Genomic DNA, 20,362 nt, shown 5'->3' on the forward strand with positions numbered 1-20,362 from the left:
ATCTTGGGCTCTGGAGGACAAGAGTTGTGTCTAAGCAGAAGCCACCGGGTGGGTGTAAACCAGACAAAGACTCCGCAACCCCAGTTGCTTCTCTCAAAGCTGACACCTACACCTACAGCAGGGGCCTTTTCCTTCTTTTTGAGACGGAATGCAGCTCTTTTCACCCAGCCTGGAGTGCAGTGGCACAATCTGTGCTCACTGCAATCTCCACCTCCTGGGTTCAAGGGATTCTCCTGCCTCAGCCTCCCAAGTAGCTGGGATTACAGGCACTTGCCACCGTGTCCAGCTGATTTTTGTATTTTAAGTAGAGATGGGGTTTCACGGTGTTGGCCAGGCTGGTCTCAAACCGCTGACCTCGTGAGGTACCCACCTCCCAAAGTGCAAGGATTACAGGTGTGAGCCACTGCACCAGGCCCAGCAGGGGCCTTTTTCTACAGTTAATAGGCCATGCTCGTACTGTCCCCTCTGCCAGAAGGGAGGCCTGGAGACCCTCTAGGACAGGCGTCCCCAAACTACGGCCCGCGGGCCACATGCAGCCCCCTGAGGCCATTTATCCGGCCCCCCGCCGCACTTCAGGAAGGGGCACCTCTTTCATTGGTGGTCAGTGAGAGGAGCACAGGATGTGGCGGCCCTCCAACGGTCTGAGGGACGGTGAACTGGCCCCCTGTGTAAAAAGTTTGGGGACGCCTGCTCTAGGAGGTAGAAACAGTTTGCATTTTACGTACATTGTTGCATTCAGCGTCCATTTTTAGAGCTGATCCTGATCTGGGCCTGGAGTTACTGAAAATTGTCCACAAGGAGGTCATTGGCAGGGGCCACACAATCGTGATGCGAAAATTTGAGCATGTATTCCCAAAGTATATGTATATTTTTCCTATTATTTTGCATATTATTTCCTATTTTGCATGTTAAACATTAGCAATGCTTAATTGCTTTCTTATAGTTGTATTTTTAAAATAAGGACAAATTCCAGCTTTGGGAGGCCAAGGGAGGCAATCACTTGAAGTCAGGAGTTCAAGATCAATCTGAAACCCCATCTCCACTAAAAATACAAAACATAGCCAGATGTGGTGGCGGGTACCTATAATCCCAGCTACTTAGGAGGCTGAGGCAGGAGAATCACTTGAACCTGGGAGGCGGAGGTTGCAGTGAGCCGAGATCACACCACTGCACTCCAGCCTGGGTGACAAAGTTAAGACTCTGTCTCAAAAAAAAAAAAAAAAAGCAAATTTAAGTTCTACATTTTTTTCCCACCACCCACTTCCCCCATCCCCCACAAGGGATCTTAAAGAACACAAGTAATTCCAGTAAATCAGGAAGCTCTGTGCCCTGGAGCCATGTGGGAAATGGGTCCAGGAGGCCTCCTCAGGGAGTCTGAGAGGGATCCCAAGATCTCAGCAGCATCAGCAACCCACTGGGTGCCACGGTGGGTGGCAGCTCCATTGTAATTTGTTTCCCTTTCCAGGAAGAAAACACAGATGGGCTTCCTTGTCAGTCCCGACAAATGGCCTCAAGTCCTTAAGCTCCTCATTCATTAATACGAAGACACATTGGGTGACTAAATTTGGAATCAGAGGCTTTTAAAGGTGAATCTCAGCTCTTACTGCTTTGTTTTTCCCTGTTTAGGGTTAAGAGTGGCGGCTCATGCCTGTAATCCCAGCATTCTGGGGAGGCCAAGGGGAGTGGATCACTTGAGGTGAGGAGTTTGAGACCAGCCTGGGCAACATGGTAAAACCCCTTCTCCACAAAAATACAAAATTGAGGCCGGGCGCGGTGGCTCAAGCCTGTAATCCCAGCACTTTGGGAGGCCGAGGCGGGTGGATCACGAGGTCGAGAGATCGAGACCATCCTGGTCAACATGGTGAAACCCCGTCTCTACTAAAAATACAAAAAATTAGCTGGGCATGGTGGCATGTGCCTGTAATCCCAGCTACTCAGGAGGCTGAGGCAGGAGAATTGCCTGAACCCAGGAGGCGGAGGTTGCGGTGAGCCGAGATCGCGCCATTGCACTCCAGCCTGGGTAACAAGAGCGAAACTCCGCCTCAAAAAAAAAAAAAAAACCAAAAAAAAAAACAAAATTGAGCCAGCCATGGTGGCTCCTGCCTAGAGTTCCAGCTTCTTGGAGACTGAGGTGGGAGGATCGCATGAACCCGGGAGGCAGAGATTGGTTGTAGTGAGTTGAGATCGCACCACTGCGCTCCAGCCTGAGTGGCAAGAGCGAGACAAAAAAACAGACCCAGCACATACGATAACATACGTAGTCGGCCAGGCATGGTAGCTCCCACCTGTCATCCCAGCACTTCAGGAAGCCAAGGCGGGCGGATCACAAGGTCAGGAGTTTGAGACCAGCCTGGCCAATGTAGTGAAACCCCATCTTTACTAAAAATACAAAAAATTAGCCAGGCATGGTGTCGGGCATCTGTAATCCCATCTACTTGGGAGGTTGAGGCAGAAGAATCGCTTGAACCAGGGAGCTGGAGGTTGCAGTGAGCCCAGATCGCACCATTGCACTCCAGCCTGGGCGACAGAGTGAGACTCTGTCCCAAAAAAGAAAAAAAAAAAAAATCTACCCTCAGACTCTCAGACTCAGGGCAGCAGCTCTCCACAGAACCTCTCAGGGAGCGAAGACCTCACGCTTGGAAGCCAGGTCCGCTTCTTAGCAGCCAGGTTTCAGTGACCCCAGCTGTTCCCATGCCTGTCCCACAAGACCACACCCTTGGCTCCTGCACAGGAGGGCCCTAGTCACTCCAAACACTGACCCACACAGACGCCCTCGTCCCATCTCCCCTCCAGACACCATTAGGTTGAACCCTCTCAAAAGCCAAAAATTTCCTGAAGCAAGAAGCAGACCAGGTGTGCTGCCTTCTTGGGGACTAGCCTCGTGCCCTGGAGTCACATTAGACACCCTAGTTCCCTTGAATCCACAGAACTGAAAGTGACACACTTTTTTTTTTTTTTTGAGACAAGGTCTCATTCTCTTGCTCAGACTGGAGTGCAGTGGCACAATCTCGGCTCACTGCAACCTCTGCCTCCCGGGTACTTTTCTTGCGTCAGCCTCCCGAGTAGCTGGGACTACAGGCGCATGCCACCACACCCAGCTAATTTTTTGTAGTTTTTTAGTAGAGACGGGGTTTCACCATATTGCCCAGGCTGGTTGAGAACTCCCGAGCTCTGGCAATCCACCTGCCTCAGCCTCCCAAAGTGCTGGGATTGCAGGTGTGAGCCACCATGCTGGGCATCAAGTGACACTGACCAAGACAATCACTCAAATGCAATATGGACTCTGATTTGCATCTTGACAAACCGTTTTTCATTTTCTTTCTTGAGACGGAGTCCCACTTTGTTGCCCAGGCTGAAGTGCAGTGGCATGATCTCAGCTCACAGCAACCTCCGCCTCCTGGGTACAAATGATTCTCCTGCCTCAGCCTTCTGAGTAGCTGGAATTACAGGCATCCGCCACCACGCCCGGCTAATTTTTGTATTTTCAGTAGTGACAGGGTTTCACCATGTTGATCAGCCTGGTCTCTAACTCCTGACCTCAGGTGATCCGCCCTCCTGGGCCTCCCAAAGTGCTGGGATTACAGGCTTGAGCCACAGCGCCCGGCCCACACCAACTGTTTTTTTAAAAAAATGATGACATATTCCAGGAAACATGAACGTTGATTTAATGATAATAAGAAATGTCTGCCATCTTAACATATGACAATGGTATTATGATTTTTAAAAAGCCAAAGGCAGTGGGGCACAGTGGCTCACGCCTGTAATCCCAGCACTTTGGGAGGCCAAGGCAGGCAGATGGCTTGAGAACAGGAGTTTGAGATCAGCCTGGCCAATATGGTAAAACACGGTCTCTTCTAAAAATACAAAAATTGGTCGGGTGAGGTGGCTCACTCCTGTAATCCCAGCACTTTGGGAGGCCAAGCCAAGTGGATCATTTGAGGTTGGGAGTTGAAGACCAGCCTGGCCAACATGGTGAAACCCTGTCTCTACTAAAAATACAAGATCAGCCAGGCATGGTGGTGCACGCCTGCAATCCCGGCTGCTCAGGAGGCTGAGGCAGGGGAATCCTTAGAACCCGGGAGGTGGAGGTTGCAGTGAGCCGAGATCGTGCCACTGCACTCCAGCCTGGGCAACAGTGCAAGACTCTGTCTCAAAAAAGAAAGAAAGAAAGAAAAAAGTGGGTGGTGGTTGGTGGGTGCCTGTAATCCCAGCTACTTGGGAGGCTGAAGCACAAGAATTGCTTGAACCTGGGAGACAGGTAGCAGTGAGAGCTGAGATTGTGCCACTGCACTCCAGCCTGGGCAACAGATTGAGGCTCCACCTCAAAAAAAAAAAAAAAAGAAGCCGGGCGCGGTGGCTCAAGCCTGTAATCCCAGCACTTTGGGAGGCCGAGGCAGGTGGATCACGAGGTCGAGAGATCAAGACCATCCTGGTCAACATAGTGAAACCCCGTCTCTACTAAAAATACAAAAAATTAGCTGGGCATGGTGGCACGTGCCTGTAATCCCAGCTACTCAGGAGGCTGAGGCAGGAGAATTGCCTGAACCCAGGAGGCGGAGGTTGCGGTGAGCCGAGATCGCGCCATTGCACTCCAGCCTGGGTAACGAGCGAAACTCCGTCTCCAAAAAAAAGAAAGAAAAGAAAGAAAAAAAAGGAAAACTATAGTCCTCCCTCCTGTTTTTGTAAATAAAGTTTTACTGGCACATAGTCACACCCACTCTGGTCCCTGAGTCCCTTCTATCTGGGCCTGGACCCCCTGACTCCCACCCAGGTCCCAGGTCATCCCCTGGGCAGGCCCTGCCCACCCAAGCCTTGGTGAAAGTTTTTTGTTTTTTTTTTTTCTTTTTTTTTTTTTTTTTTTCCTGAGACAGAGTTTCGCTCTTGTTACCCAGGCTGGAGTGCAATGGCGCGATCTCGGCTCACCGCAACTTCCGCCTCCTGGGTTCAGGCAATTCTCCTGCCTCAGCCTCCTGACTAGCTGGGATTACAGGCACGCGCCACCATGCCCAGCTAATGTTTTGTATTTTTAGTAGAGACGGGGTTTCACCTTGTTGACCAGGATGGTCTCGATCTCTCGACCTCGTGATCCGCCCGCCTCGGCCTCCCAAAGTGCTGGGATTACAGGCTTGAGCCACTGCGCCCGGCTTGGTGAAAGTTTTAATACTGACCACTTAAGGTCTTTGGACAGACTCAGAGAAGAGAATCCATATATAGGTAGGGCATACATTTTGGTCAGCTGCTTGGAGGGCAGCCTGGAGTACTCAGAGAGAAACCTTTTTTTTTTGAGACGGAGTTTTGCTCTTGTTACCCAGGCTGGAGTGCAATGGCGCGATCTCGGCTCACCGCAACCTCCGCCTCCCGGGTTCAGGCGATTCTCCTGCCTCAGCCTCCTGAGTAGCTGGGATTACAGGCACGCGCCACCATGCCCGGCTAATTTTTTGTATTTGTAGTAGAGACGGTGTTTCACCATGTTGACCAGGATGGTCTCGATCTCCTGACCTCGTGATCCGCCCGCCTCGGCCTCCCAAAGTGCTGGGATTACAGGCTTGAGCCACTGCGCCCAGCCAGGGAGAAACCTTTAGCCTGCAAAGCCTCAAATATTTACAGAAAACATTGGCTGGCTTCTGCTTTAGAGAAACATTCTAATGTATTTAACTACAAAACAATATGATGGGCTGGGTGCAGTGGCTCACACCTGTAATCCCGACACATTGGAAGGCTGAGGTGGGTGGATCATCTGAGGTCAGGAGTTCAAGACCAGCCCAACCAACATGATGAAACCCTGACTACTAAAAATACAAAAATTAGCCAGGCATGGTGGTACGTGCCTGTAATCCCAACTCCTCAGGAGGCTGAGGCAGGAAAATCACTTGAACCCTGGAGGAGGAGGTTGCAGTGAGTTGAGATCGCACCACTGCACTCCAGCCTGGGCAAAGGAGTGAGACCCTCTCTCAGGAAAAAAAAAAAAAAAAAAAAAAAAAGATCAGGCTCCGTGTCTCACACATATAATCCCAGCATTTTTGGGAGGCAGAGGCGGGTGGATCACCTGAGGTCAGGAGTTCAAGACTAGCCTGGCCAACATGGTGAAACCCTGTCTCTACTAAAAATAAAAAATTAGCCAGGTGTGGTGGTATGTGCCTGTAATCCCTGCCACTCCAGAGCCCGAGGCAGGAGAATCGCATGAACCTGGGAGGCGGAGGTTGTAGTGAGCCAAGATCATACCATTGCACTCCAGCCTAGTTGACAGAGGGAGACTCCATCTCAAAAAATAAAAAAGAAAGAAAATACGGTGTCTGGGTTTGCTCTAAAATAAGTCCAGTGAGGGGAGGGAGAGGATGTCAGTGAAACACGGGCTGTGCGAAGCCATCGCTACCCCTGGGTTCATCGCGCTGACCACTCTGGTTTTAGAGGTTTGAAAGTTTCCATAATAAAACTCTTCTGAGAAAGGGGGACCTACCTTTCACAGCCTCCCAACTGCTCTGACCCCAGCACAGGAACCCTGGCACCTGTGATCTAACAAGGGCCTCAGGACATCGCCACTATCATTCACTTCGGTTCCGCACACGCCCAACGATGACTTCTGTCCTGGGCTAACCAGAAAAGCCATGGGTGCTGAGACAGCCCCTCAGAGCCAGCCATGCAGTGAGTGCCCCCCGCCCGGGGCCCTGGGATGTTCTGGAAACGGGAAGGAGGGTTCCATGGGAAGGGGCCCCTGCCCTGGGGTCCGGCCAAAGATCAGGGCACTCAGTAGTCCTGTCCTCTGATCCCTGAGTCCCTTTCGCCATCTGGGCCTGGACCCCCTGTCTCCCACCCAGATCCCAGGTCACCCCCTAGGCAGGCCCTGCTCACCCACCCAAGCCTTGGTGAAAGTTTTGTTTGTTTTGTTTTGAGATGGAGTCTCACTTTATCGCCCAAGCTGGAGTGCAGTGGTGGGATCTCGTCTCACTGCAACCTCCGCCTTCCAGATTCAAGCGATTCTCCTGCCTCAGCCTCCTGAATAGCTGGGATTACAGGCATGTGCCACCACGCCTAGCTAATTTTTGTGTTTTAGTAGAGATGGGGTTTCACCATGTTGGCCAGGCTGGTCTCAAACTCCTCACCTTGTGATCCACCCACCTCAGCCTCCCAAAGTGCTGGGATTACAGGCGTGAGCCACTGTGCTCAGCTGGTGTGTATTAATACTGACCACTTAGGGTCTTTTCACAGACTCAGAGAAGAGAATCCGTATATACATAAGGCAGGGGCCTTGTCTCCAGCAAGTCTGTACAGCCCCCATCAGCATCAGCTGTCCTGATGTGCCACAATGCTCCCAGTGGGGCTGGGGCCAGGTCTCTGGCTGCTGTGCAGACACAACTTAAACCCCATCGGAACTGTCATTATGGGCCGGGCGTGGTGGCTCACACCTGTAATCCTAGTACTATAGGAGGCCAAGACTGGTGGATCACTTGAGGTCAGGAGTTCGAGACCAATCTGACCAACATGGTGAAACCCCATCTCCACTAAAAATACAAAACTTAGCCGGGCATGGTGGCGCATGCCTGTAATCCCAGCTACTCAGGAGGCTGAGGCAGGAGAACTGCATGAACCCGGGAGGTGGAGGTTGCAGTGAGCCGAGATCATGCCACTGCACTCCAGACTGGGCGACAGATGGAGACTCTGTCTCAAAAAAAAAAAAAAAAAAAAAAAAAGAAGAAACTGTCATTGTGGTTCTAGAAGCCAAGCAAATAAGGTAGGATTTGCCCCCACCAAAGACCATTATCTAGGAGAATTAACTTTGTTTTCTAGAAACCACCGTAAAACCAGCATATCCCTAAATCAATTGAAGTCAACAGATACTTGACCATGCCATTCCTCCCCATCCTCTCCTTCCTGTCTCTGACTCACCTAATCCAAATCGCTTTTCCAGAATTCCACCCTCATCCGTAAACCTAATTTAACCTGAACACCAATCTCCTTAGTATCAGAAATGATCCTGGAGGCTGGGCCCAGTGGCTCCCAGTACTTTCGGAGGCCTAGGCGGGTGGATAACCTGAGGTCAGGAGTTCAAGACCAGCCTGTCCAAAATGGTGAAACCCCGTCTCTACTAAAAATACAAAAATTGCCGCCAGGTGTGGTGGCTCACACCTGTAATCCCAGAACTTTGGGAGGCTGACTGAGGCAGGCAGATTACAAGGTCAGGAGTTCAAGACCAGCTTGGCCAACATGGTGAAACCCCATCTCTACTAAAGATACAAAAATTAGCCAGGAGTGGTGGTGCGCACCTGTAGTCCCAGCTACTCCGGGGGCTGAGGCAGGAGAATCACTTGAACCCGGGAGGCAGAGGTTGCAGTGAGCCAAGATCATGCCATTGCACTCCAGCCTGGGTGACAGGGCAAGACTCCCTCTCAAAAAAAAAAAAAAGGGCAGAAGTGCACCAAGGGGAGCCGCACATGAGCCCAGAGCCAGAGGAGCTTTGTGCGGCAACCCTGTGTGATCAAGGACCAGGGGATTACTGTGGGGCCCCACCCACTCTGGGGACCCAAAAACTCCTGGGACATGCCCTGGGAGCCAGTGGCTCTGGGGCTGCGCCCCTTTCCATGGTCGTTTGCGCTGCTATGACGCTGCAGAGCTGAACAAGCTGCTGGGCAGGGGCCGGGCACCTGGGGTCTGCCCGACCTGCCAAGGAACCGCCAGCACGGCCATTCCCCGCTGTGGGACCCAGGCCAAGGCCCAGGTGAACAAGACCCCAATCCTGCCCCGTTCATACTTGACACGTCATTGTGAATGGAGCGCTGAGACCTGGGCCAAGCCCCTTCCCCTCTCTGTGCCCCGGGGTCCTCTTCTGCCCCACCCTCTCGCCATCTCCAAGCCTCAGTTTCCTCATCTATCAAATGCAGGCATGTTGTTGGGTTTGTTTGTTTGTTTGTTTGTTTGTTTGCTTTTTGATTTTGGGGTTTTTTTGAGATGTAGTCGCCCAGGCTGGAGTGCATTGGCGAAATCTTGGCTCACTCTAGCCGCCGCCTCCCATGTGCAAGGGAGTCTCCTGCCTTAACCTTCCCAGTACCTGGGATTACAGGTGTACAACACCATGCCTGGATTTTTTCTTTTTTCTTTTTTTTTTTTTTTGAGACGGAGTTTCGCTCTTGTTACCCAGGCTGGAGTGCAATGGCGCGATCTCGGCTCACCGCAACCTCCGCCTCCTGGGTTCAGGCAATTCTCCTGCCTCAGCCTCCTGAGTAGCTGGGATTACAGGCACACGCCACCATGCCCAGCTAATTTTTTGTATTTTTAGTAGAGACGGGGTTTCACCATGTTGACCAGGATGGTCTCAATCTCTCGACCTCGTGATCCACCCGCCTCGGCCTCCCAAAGTGCTGGGATTACAGGCTTGAGCCACTGCGCCCAGCGACTTTTTTCTTTTTTATAGAGATGCGGTTTCATCATGCTGGACAGGCTGGTCTCGAACTCATGACCTCAAGTGATTTCCGCCCCCCTCAACCTCCCAAAGTGCTGGGATTACAGGTGTGAGCCACCATACCCGGCCTGAAATGCAGGCACTGTGAGGGTTACGATGGGTGCAAAGCCCTGAGCACTGGGCAGCCTCCGAGCAGGTGATCGCCACGGGAACATTTTCATCATTACTTTTTTTTTTTGAGAAGGAGTCTTGCTCTGTCGCCCAGACTGAAGTGCAGTGGTACGATCTCGGCTCACTGCAACCTCCGCCTCCTGTGTTCAAGCAATTCTGTGCCTCAGCCTCCCAAGTAGGCACCTGCCACCATGCCCGGCTAATTTTTTGTATTTTTAGTAGAGACGGGGTTTCACCACCTTGGCCAGGCTGGTCTCAAAAACCTGGGCTGAAGCAATCTTCCCACCTCGTTCTCCCAAAGTGCTGGGATTACAGGAGTGAGCCACTGCACCCAGCCCTTGTGACTGTTTTATTTAGTATTACTATTATTTTGAGACGGAGTCTCACTCTGTCACCCAGGCTGTAGTGCAATGGCGCGATCTCAGCTCACTGCAACCTCCGCCTCCCGGGTTCAAGCGATTCTCCTGCCTCAGCCTCCTGAGTAGCTGGGATTACAGGCACCTGCCATCACGCCTAGCTAATTTTTGTATTTTTAGTAGAACAGGGTTTCACCATTTCACCTGACCAGATGGCCGGGCTGGTCTTGAACTCCTGACATAACCAGGAGTTGGTCCGCCAACCTCAGCCTCCCAGAGCGATGGGATAACAGGCGTGAGCCACCGCCGGCCCTTGTCACTGTTTTTGCTGACCCGAGCTCTTTCGGCCTGGGGCCCATCCAGCTCTCTGATGGTTTTCCGTAGAATTCTTACTCACGTTCACCCCCAGCCCTTCGTGGCCATAAACCACATCCCTCTTTGATTTACTGCAGGAGTTTCCCATCTTCTTGGTAATGCCCCTGACAACCCTTAATCAGGAGAATGTGCCTCCCTCTGGTTTTCCTCCTCACCAAGGCCCCGGCTCCCTCACCCCCACCCCACGGAAAGTCCCCGCTATTTCCTCTCCACCTCCACCCACTTCAAGGTGCTGCCCCACACCCTGCCCTGAGTACCAAGGTGGTTCTCAAGGCAGGGATGGGTGACGCCTGAGCTCTTCCTCCTGCCAGGTGGCCACTCACAGAACCCTTCCCCCAGGGCCCCTGCAGCCACAGCTGCTGGCATTTCCAAAGGAGCTGCTTCCAGTACTGCCGGGTCCTAAAACACCATGACATCCCCATTTGACAGCTGCAGACAGGAGCCACAGAGGAGAGGGCAGGCTCACAGCCCAGGTCCTGACCCCTGGGCCATGGCTGTCAGCCCCACTGCTACACCCTTTTGACAGAGGGGGAGACTGAGGCTCTGAGTGGCAAGTGGAGGGCGAAGTGGAACCATGGGAGGCCCGGTAGGACATGGCGTCACCTGATGGAGAGGGACCTGGAGGGGAAAATTGGCCTGGCCCAGGGACTGTAGCTCCTCTGTCCCCAGGCCTCAGGAATCAAGGCGGCATGGGGGAGGGTAGAAACAAAGGCCCCGGGGCATTCCCCGCTGTCGACACGGTTACCTGAGCATCTATTTCTGGCCTCCAAACCACCCCAGAACTATCTGGGGCAAAAGGAAGAAAAGAGACTAAACGACTTCCTCCGACCCCCTTTCTCCAACCTCAGCTAGACTCAGCATCTGACCCTGCGACTCCAGAACACCAGTTTCATTTCCCTTGGCCAATTTCCCAAAAGGAGGGGCGGGCGGGGCTCTGCCAGTTTAAGGGGAGAGAAAGGGCCACAGCAGAGACAGCGGAGGGCAGAGGAGAGGATCTCGCGGTCCTGCTGTCGCCAAGAGCTGGAGGTGGCCACACGGCCAGCCGTCGGGGCACAGAGAGAGAGGACCCACAGAAATCGGGACTGAGAAGCAGTCAGGCGGGGAGGTGAGGAAGAGGGAAAATAGGCCGCGCACGGCAGCTCACGCCTGGAATCCCAGGACTTTGGGAGGCCGAGGCGGGTGGATCACCTGAGGTCAGGAGTTTGAGACCAGCTTGGCCAATGTGGTGATTAGCCAGAGGTGGTTGTGGGTGCCTGTAACTCCAGCTACTTGGGAGGCTGAGGTGGGAGGATAGCTTGAATCCAGGAGGTGGAGGTTGCAGTGAGCCAAGATTGTACCACTGCACTACAGCCTGGGTGACAGAGCAAGACTGTTAAAAAAAAGAAAGAAAGAAAAGAAAAGAAAGAGAGAAAAGAAGGGACAGAGACAGGAGCCCGAGAGAACGGTGAGGAGGGAGGTGGGGACGGCCCAGGGGACGCTGAAGGAATGGGGTCTGGTGACACGAGTCCAGAGAGGAGGGCAGTGATGGGGGGAGGGCTGGGTGGAGCAGCTGGGCAGCCCGTGGGAGACAAAGGCGGGCTCCAGGGCACCGAGGCGGCGGTCACAGTGGCCCTCACTTCTCCTCCACCCCAGACGCCATCTCCCACCGACAGTCATGGCCCCGCTGGGTGAGTAAGCAGGGGAGGGGCTCTGGGACAAGCGAGCAGAACCCCTTTCCCCGCACCCACCGCGCATCCGCTGACCCTGTCCTCCCCTTCCCAGTCCTGCGCCTCCTCGTCCTCGTCCCCATCCTCCTCAGCCTGGCAGCCTCCCAGGACTGGAAGACCGAACACGGCCAGGACCCCTTCGAGAAATGCATGCGCGATCCTGACTACGAGCAGCTGCTCAAGGTGGTGACCCTGGGCCTCGATCGGACCCTCAAGCCCCAGAGGGTGATTGTGGTTGGCGCTGGCGTGGCTGGGCTGGTGGCTGCCAAGGTGCTCAGTGATGCCGGACACAAGGTGGGAAGTGCTGCTTGTAGTCTACCTGGAGTCCCTCCTGCTGTGGGCTGGGGTCCCTGGGCAGAGGGACCTGGCCCTGCTCCTGCTTGAGAGGGTGGGGTAGGGTGTGGGGGGAGGGGAGGGAGAGGCTACCTTTCCCCCTGGTCTAGGGGTGAGGCCCAAACCACTTACTGCCACGTGTCATCATTGAGAGGCCCTAGACTTTCCTATCCCACTTTCCTCATCCCAGAGGGAAGTCTCACAGAAAGCCCCTCTGTCCTGGGGTGGGGTGCCTGTCTGTGGAGCTGGAAACTTTACCAAGGGGATGTGTGCCCTGAGGTCTAACCACTGACCTACTCACTGAAATCCAAGAATGAGAACAGTCCAGCCCGGGGACTTCTACATATAGGGTTTATCTCCCAGCTCCCTGAGCTGGGAAGTCCCTCTGAAGTCTAGCTGGCGGCCTTCCTGCTGTACTCTGGAACTGCTCACTCAGTTCTGTTCTCCCGCCTCCCATACAGAAGGGGACCCTCACCTAGTCTAGGGTCTAGGTCTGTGCCACCGTGAGGATGGAAGAAGGCAGGACGCTGGCACGGGGCAGGGGAGCAGGGAAAGGTCATGGGTGGAACCGCAGGGCCCCCCTCACTGCATGGTTTCCCTCAGGTCACCATCCTAGAGGCAGATAACAGGATCGGGGGCCGAATCTTCACCTACCGGGACCGGAACACGGGCTGGATTGGGGAGCTGGGAGCCATGCGCATGCCCAGCTCCCACAGGTGACCTGGCAACCCACCCACACATGTGCCTCGAGTCAGCCAGCCCCCTAGCTCCACGCCCATGCCAGAGCAGGCCCGAACTCCAGCTCTGACTCCCAAACCCAAACCCAGCCTGCGACCCCATCCTTCACCTGATCCATGACAGTCCCACTTCAGCCCCAGCACCCGGCCTCTGGCAACACTCAGGCCACCTGGTCCCTAGCCTCAAGCTGAACCACAGCTACTCTCCCCTCCTGCCTCCCAAGTCCCTCTAGGAACCCGGCCACCCCTACCCGAGCCCGGCCCTCACTCACCAGCCCCCCAGCCAGCCCTGCCCGTCCCAAATGCCAGCTCCTCTGTGGTCCCCTGCAGCCCTGCAGCTCCACCACCCCCACATCCTCAGGCACTCCAGCCCCAGGCTCCTCCCCACCTCAAACCCCCATCCAACCCAAACTCTGTCCCCCTTCCCGATTCCCACTCCTAACCCAATCCTAATCCTGGTGCTGCCCTAAGCCTTCCAACCTTGTCCCCATTTCATTCCCATCCCCTGGCACTGATCACCCCAAATCTAGCCCCACCCCCAGCCTCTCGCTGGCCCCCAGCTATTCTCCCCTCCCACCTCCCAAGTCCCACTAGGGACCAGGCCACCCCCGCAGGAGCCCAGCCCTCACCCGCCCACTCCCTCGCTCAGGATCCTCCACAAGCTCTGCCAGGGCCTGGGGCTCAACCTCACCAAGTTCACCCAGTATGACGAGAACACGTGGACGGAGGTGCACGGGGTGAAGCTGCGCAACTACATGGTGGAGAAGCTGCCCGAGAAGCTGGGCTATGCCCTGCGGCCCCAGGAAAAGGGCCACTCGCCCGAAGACATCTACCAGATGGCTCTCAACCAGGTAGGCGCCCCGCACCTCCCCGCCCTGACTTCTGTGTCCTCCTCCCCAGCCAGCCCTGGCTGGCTCCCTGGGTCCTTGGGTTCCCTCCATGGGGTTGGGTGCCTGTTGATGGAGATGGAAATTCGACCAAGGGCATGTGTGCCATGAGGTCTAACCACTGACCTACCCACTGAAATTGGAGAATGAGAGTGGCCAGCTCCACGGGCTTCTACGCCTGTGGGTCATCTCCCAACTCCCTTTTTTTTTTTTTTCGAGACGGAGTTTCGCTCTTGTTACCCAGGCTGGAGTGCAATGGCGTGATCTCGGCTCACCGCAACCTCCGCCTCCTGGGTTCAGGCAATTCTCCTGCCTCAGCCTCCTGAGTAGCTGGGATTACAGGAACGCGCTACCATGCCCAGCTAATTTTTTTTTTGTATTTTTAGTAGAGACGGGGTTTCACCATGATGACCAGGACGGTCTCGATCTCTTGACCTCGTGATCCACCCGCCTCGGCCTCCCAAAATGCTAGGATTACAGGCTTGAGCCACCGCACCCGGCCTTTTTTTTTTTTTTTTTTTTTTTTTGAGATGGAGTATCACTCTGTCGCTCAGGCTAGAGTATAATGGCACCATCTCGGCTCACCGAAACCTCCACCTCCCGGGTTCAAGTGATTCTCCTGCCTCAGCTTCTCGAGTAGTTGGAATACAGGCATGCACCACCATACCTGGCTAATTTTGTATTTTTAGTAGAGACGGGGTTTCTCCATGTCGGTCAGGCTGGTCTTGAATTCCCGACCTCTGGTGATCCACCTCCCAAAGTGCTGGGATTACAGGCGGCAGCCACCGCGCCCGGCCCGGCTCCCTTCTTTAGCTTCCCCATAAGTACTGCTAATCCCAAAGCTGCATCGGCTTTTGGTCTCTTCCCCTTTCACCCACACACTGTCCTGGACAACCTCCTGGTCTCCAGCGTGGATCCAGAAACTGACATCTGCTCAATCTGTCTCCCAAGACCTTGGCCTGTGTCCCTCCCCCAGGCCCTCTAGCACCGCTGGGCTCAACACCTTCCCTAAACCAGTTCCTCCTCCCGTTACCCCCATCTCACGATGGCCCCACCATCCCGCAGTCACGGGCAGACCCCCAGGAGCCACCCTCCTCCCGACCTCCTCCTCGCCCACCTCCCCCACAGTCAGTGCCCATCCCTGCCCCGGGACTCTCATGCCCTGCTCCCCTCTGCCCACCCCAGCTCAGGCCTCCTCCTCTGCCCTGGGCCCTCCACCAGTCTCCCCTCCAGCTGCCCAGGCTCCATCTTCCCACACCCAGAGTGATACTGCTCACAGCCCCTGGTGGCTCCCCCTTGCCTCAGGGTCAGCTTTGAGCCCTGACTGGCCTTCCCTCCTGCACCCCTCCAGCCTCATGTTCTTTTCTCCTCTAAGGAACTTTTGTCCTCATGGTGGTCCCCATGCCCCCCGCTGTGTTCCTCACTCCCACTACACCTGTGCATCGCCCCCCACCCCGCCTGGAATGCCTGTCCCTTCCCCACACAGGGACTCCTGCTCCACCCTCAAGAACCAGCTCTAATGTCCCCTCCTCCAGGAAGCCTTCCCTAATACCTTATTTATTTATTTATTTATTTATTTAGAGACAGAGTCTCATTCTGTCACCAGGCACCAGGCTGGAGTGCAGCGGCACAATCTCGGCTCACTGCAACCTTCACCTCCCAGGTTCAAGCAATTCTCCTGCCTCAGCCTCCCGAGTAGCTGAGACTACAAGTGTGCGCCACCAAGCCCTGCTAATTTTTGTATTTTTAGTAGAGACGGACTTTCACCATGTTGGCCAGGCTAGTCTTGAATTCCTGACCTCAGGTGATCTGCCCGCCTCAGTCTCCCAAAGTACTGGGATTACAGGCGTGAGCCACCGTGCCCGGCCAACCATCCCTGATGCCTTTAGGGGAGAGCTGGCCACACCCAAGTGTGAGAACGCTTTACTTGTCCATCTCCCCTTCTGGACCAGGGTGGGGGCCATGTCCAGGTCATTTCTATGCCTTAACACTGACCGGTTTGGGAGCCTGGGAGATGCCAGATGCCTGAGTGAGCAAAGGGGCACCGCCTTCCCTCCGAGGTCCCTGGCCAGGAGGGGGAAGACAGGTGGACCAAGAAGAGGCCTGAGGCCGGGCGCGGTGGCTCAAGCTTGTAATCCCAGCACTTTGGGAGGCCGAGGCGGGTGGATCACGAGGTCAAGAGATCGAGACCATCCTGGTCAACATGGTGAAACCCCGTCTCTACTAAAAATACAAAAAAATTAGCTGGGCATGGTGGCACGTGCCTGTAATCCCAGCTACTCAGGAGGCTGAGGCAGGAGAATTGCCTGAGCCCAGGAGGCGGAGGTTGCGGTGAGCCGAGATCGCGCCATTGCACTCCAGCCTGGGTAACAAGAGCGAAACTCCGTCTCAAAAAAAAAAAAAAAAAAAAAAAAAAAAAAAAAAAAAAAAAGAAGAGGCCTGAAATTAGGCAGGAGCAGCAAGGCTTCTGGGAGGGGCTGTGACTTGAACGAAGGGCTGAAGGACGGGCACACATGTGCCACGAAAAGACAGGAAGGGAACAATAGGTGCCAGACGTGCAGCGGGGAGAGCCCTGGTGGGGGTGGTCTCGGCACTGGATACTTCACAGAACCAGAGCTGCCATAAAAGACATTGACCGGACGGGCACAGAAGCTCACTCCTAAGTGAGCTCACTCCAAAGTGGTAATCCCAGCACTCTGGGAGACTGAAGCGGGCAGATCACGAGGTCAGGAGTTTGAGACCAGCCTGGCCAGCATGTTGAAACCTCGTCTCTACTAAAAATACAATTAGCCGGGCATGGTAGCCTTCGCTTGTAATCCCAGCTACTCCGGAGGTTGAGGTAGGAAAATTGCTTGAACCTGGAGGTGGAAGTTGCAGTGAGCTGAGATCGCGCCACTGCACTCCAGCCTGGGCAAAAAGAATGAGACTCCAACTCAAAAAATAAAAAACAAGGCCGGGCGCGGTGGCTCAAGCCTGTAATCCCAGCACTTTGGGAGGCCAAGGCAGGTGGATCATGAGGTCAGGAGATCGAGACCATCCTGGTCAACATGGTGAAACCCCGTCTCTACTAAAAATACAAAAAATAAGCTGGGCATGGTGGCGCGTGCCTGTAATCCCAGCTACTCAGGAGGCTGAGGCAGGAGAATTGCCTGAACCCAGGAGGCCGAGGTTACGGTGAGCCAAGATCGTGCCATTGCACTCCAGCCTGGGTAACAAGAGCGAAACTCCGTCTCAAAAAAAAAAAAAAAAAAACTAAAAAATAAATTAATAAAAATAAAAAAACAAATTAAAAAGACATTGAGGCCCGGCGCGGTGGCTCAAGCCTGTAATCGCAGCACTTTGGGAGGCCGAGGCGGGTGGATCACGAGGTCAAGAGATCGAGACCATCCTGGTCAACATGGTGAAACCCCGTCTCTACTAAAAATACAAAAAAATTAGCTGGGCATGGTGGTGCGTGCCTGTAATCCCAGCTACTCAGGAGGCTGAGGCAGGAGAATTGCCTGAACCCAGGAGGCGGAGGTTGCGGTGAGCCGAGATTGCGCCATTGCACTCCAGCCTGGGTAACAAGAGTGAAACTCCGTCTCAAAAAAAAAAAAAAAAAAAAAAAAAAGACATTGAGGCCAGGCACGGTGGAACCTCAGCACTTTGGGAGGCCAAGGAGGGCAGATCACTTGAGGTCAGGAGTTTGAGACCAGCCTGGCCGGCATGGCATAACCCCATCTCTTCTAAAAACGAAAAATCACTCAGGTATGGTGGTGGCGCGCCTGTAATCCCAGATATTCGAGAGGCTGACGTAGGAGAATAGCTTGAACCTGGGCAGTGGGGGATGCAGTGAGCTGAGATGGTGCTGCTGCCCTCCAGCCTGGGCGACAGAGCAAGACTACCTCTCAAAAACAAACAAAGACACTGAGGGGCTGGCAGGGGCCTCGAACACCAGGCTGAGGGGTGAGAACTCTGTGGCTCTAGGCACTGGGGAGCCACAGGAAGGCTGTGGGCAGGGGACAAACTGGTAGGTGAACTTCTCAGCCGCCATGCCCTGTCAGCCCTGACCAGTAGCACAGGGGGCCAGCTTCAGCCTGTGGCCAGCAACCAGTAATCACTGTGCCCCGGGAGGACACAGCACGCCTGAGACCCTCTCCCAGCCTCCTCTCCAGCTGCCCACACCCCTGCCTCCATGGAGCTCACAGGCTGGCGCAGGAACAGGCAAAATAACACCCAACTGGGACAAGCTGTGACCAGCCGGGCAAACGCAGGGGTGGTAACGGTCTGGGAAGATGGGAGGAGTGGTGGCATCTGAGCTGCAGTGGAGCGCAAGGCAGAGGGCATGGCGCGGACAAAAGCCCAGAGGCTTGAGAGTGGTGAAGGGCTGGCCCGGGGCAGAACCACAAGGAGAAGCCAGGGGTGGGCTCCAGACCTCGCCTCAGCACCATGTCTGCCTCTCCCACAACAGGCCCTGAAAGACCTGAAGGCGCTGGGCTGCAGAAAGGCAATGAAGAAGTTTGAAAGGCACACGCTCTTGGTGAGTGGGGCCCTTGGTTCTGCGGAGACGCAAGGCAAAGAGAGTGACTGTGGGCCTTCCCCGGAGAGTCAGGAGGCAGGAACCCGGGACCCTAGTCCTGCCACTGAATTCCTGCCTGACCCGGGGGCTGGACACGCCCTCTCTCTGGACCTCAGTTTCCCCCATCTGTCACAGAGCGGGGACCGGATCTCTAGGGTCATGGAATCAGGAGGCCTGGCTGGGGAACGGTCCTCTTCGGGCGTGCCGCCCGCCTGGGCCCTGACCTCGGCCCGCGCCCACCCTGCAGGAATACCTCCTCGGGGAGGGGAACCTGAGCCGGCCGGCCGTGCAGCTGCTGGGAGACGTGATGTCCGAGGATGGCTTCTTCTATCTCAGCTTTGCCGAGGCCCTCCGGGCCCACAGCTGCCTCAGCGACAGGCTCCAGTGAGGGGCGGGGCCGGCGGGCGGGGAGGGGCGGGCGGGGACCAATCGGGGCAAGGAATCAGGGAGTGGGCGGAGTCTCGGGGCCTGGCGACGGAGCCGTTGTGAAGGGCGTGGCCTGATTGACAGGGGCGGGGTTAAGGGTTCCCAGATAAAGGGAACGGCCTGGGGAGGAGAAGTGGTGGGGTTCCAGGTCACACAATCCACTACTGGGGCCTCCGGGGTGTCAGGAACGGGCGGGATCCGGAGAGGTGGATGAGGTGGGAGCGGGTCGGTGCCCATAGGGGCCAGCAGCCGAAGTGGGTGGGGCCAGACGGAGGGGTGGGGCCGCAGAACCCGGGGTCACGCCCCTGCCCCGCCCGCAGGTACAGCCGCATCGTGGGTGGCTGGGACCTGCTGCCACGCGCGTTGCTGAGCTCACTGTTGGAGCCTGTGCTGTTGAACGCGCCCGTCGTGGCGATAACCCAGGGGCCGCATCATGTGCACGTGCAGATCAAGACCTTTCCCCGGGCGCGGAATCTGAAGGCGCTGAAGGCCGACGTGGTGCTGCTGACCGCGAGCGGGCCGGCGGTGCAGCGCATCAGCTTCTCGCCGCCGCTTCCCCGCCACGTGCAGGAGGCGCTGCGGGGACTGCACTACGTGCCGGCCACCAAGGTGTTCTTGAGCTTCCGCAGGCCCTTCTGGCGCGAGGAGGACATCGAGGGCGGCCACTCGAACACCGACCGCCCGTCGCGCATGATTTTCTACCCGCCGCCGCGCGAGGGCGCGCTGCTGCTGGCCTCGTACACGTGGTCGGACGCGGCCGCGGCGTTCGCCGGCCTGAGCCAGGAAGAGGCGCTGCGCGTGGCGCTGGACGACGTGGCGGCGCTGCACGGGCCGTTCGTGCGCCAGCTCTGGGACGGCACCGGCGTCGTCAAGCGCTGGGCCGAGGACCCGCACAGCCAGGGTGGCTTCGTGGTGCAGCCGCCGGCGCTCTGGCAAACCGAAAAGGATTACGGGCCGTACGACTGGTCTGTCCCTTACGGCCGCGTCTACTTCGCCGGCGAGCACACCGCCTACCCGCACGGCTGGGTGGAGACGGCGGTCAAGTCGGCGCTGCGAGCCGCCATCAAAATCAACAGCCGGGAGGAGCCTGCATTCGAGACGGCCAGCCCAGAGGGGCAGAGGCAGAGGCAGGGGTATGCGCATGGGGTGGCGGGCAGCCCCTCGTATGACCGGGCAGAGGAAGAGGGCAGCCACCCTCCAGTCCAAGGCCAGGTACCTCTCCAGCACACTACCTACCCGAGGACCTGGCATTAAAGTATTTTCGGAAAAAGCCGTGTGGTCCAGCCTCCCCCGTGGCTCAGTTCCTTCCCCAATTTGCCTGCATCGGAACCCCTAGCCCTGCAGTTAGCAGGCGCTACGCCTATCCTGGAGCCTTCCACAATCTGCCCCTCACTTCTTCCCGGACATTGGGGCTCCACA

General features: G+C 55.8%; 1 protein-coding gene across 5 annotated transcripts in view; it reads left to right on the forward strand.

Annotated features, from left to right (window-relative positions):
* The window catches only part of IL4I1 (interleukin 4 induced 1), a 42,703-nt gene extending 22,489 nt beyond the window's left edge, over positions 1-20,214 (forward strand). Inside the window, exons 2-9 of one of the 5 annotated variants that reach the window (XM_010351103.3) lie at positions 1,466-1,586; positions 6,490-6,642; positions 12,058-12,296; positions 12,939-13,051; positions 13,722-13,923; positions 18,410-18,478; positions 18,765-18,901; positions 19,264-20,214. In XM_010351103.3, the coding sequence (XP_010349405.1) occupies positions 6,606-6,642; positions 12,058-12,296; positions 12,939-13,051; positions 13,722-13,923; positions 18,410-18,478; positions 18,765-18,901; positions 19,264-20,197 (1,731 nt within the window). In that variant the 5' untranslated portion in view covers positions 1,466-1,586; positions 6,490-6,605 and the 3' untranslated portion in view covers positions 20,198-20,214. The other 4 variants (XM_010351104.2, XM_074386053.1, XM_074386052.1 and 1 more) reach the window with 4 other exon arrangements.
* The last annotated feature ends 148 nt before the right edge of the window (positions 20,215-20,362 follow it).

The sequence above is a fragment of the Saimiri boliviensis genome, chromosome 14 (genome assembly GCF_048565385.1).
Source record: "Saimiri boliviensis isolate mSaiBol1 chromosome 14, mSaiBol1.pri, whole genome shotgun sequence".
Classification (NCBI taxonomy): Eukaryota; Metazoa; Chordata; class Mammalia; order Primates; family Cebidae; genus Saimiri; species Saimiri boliviensis.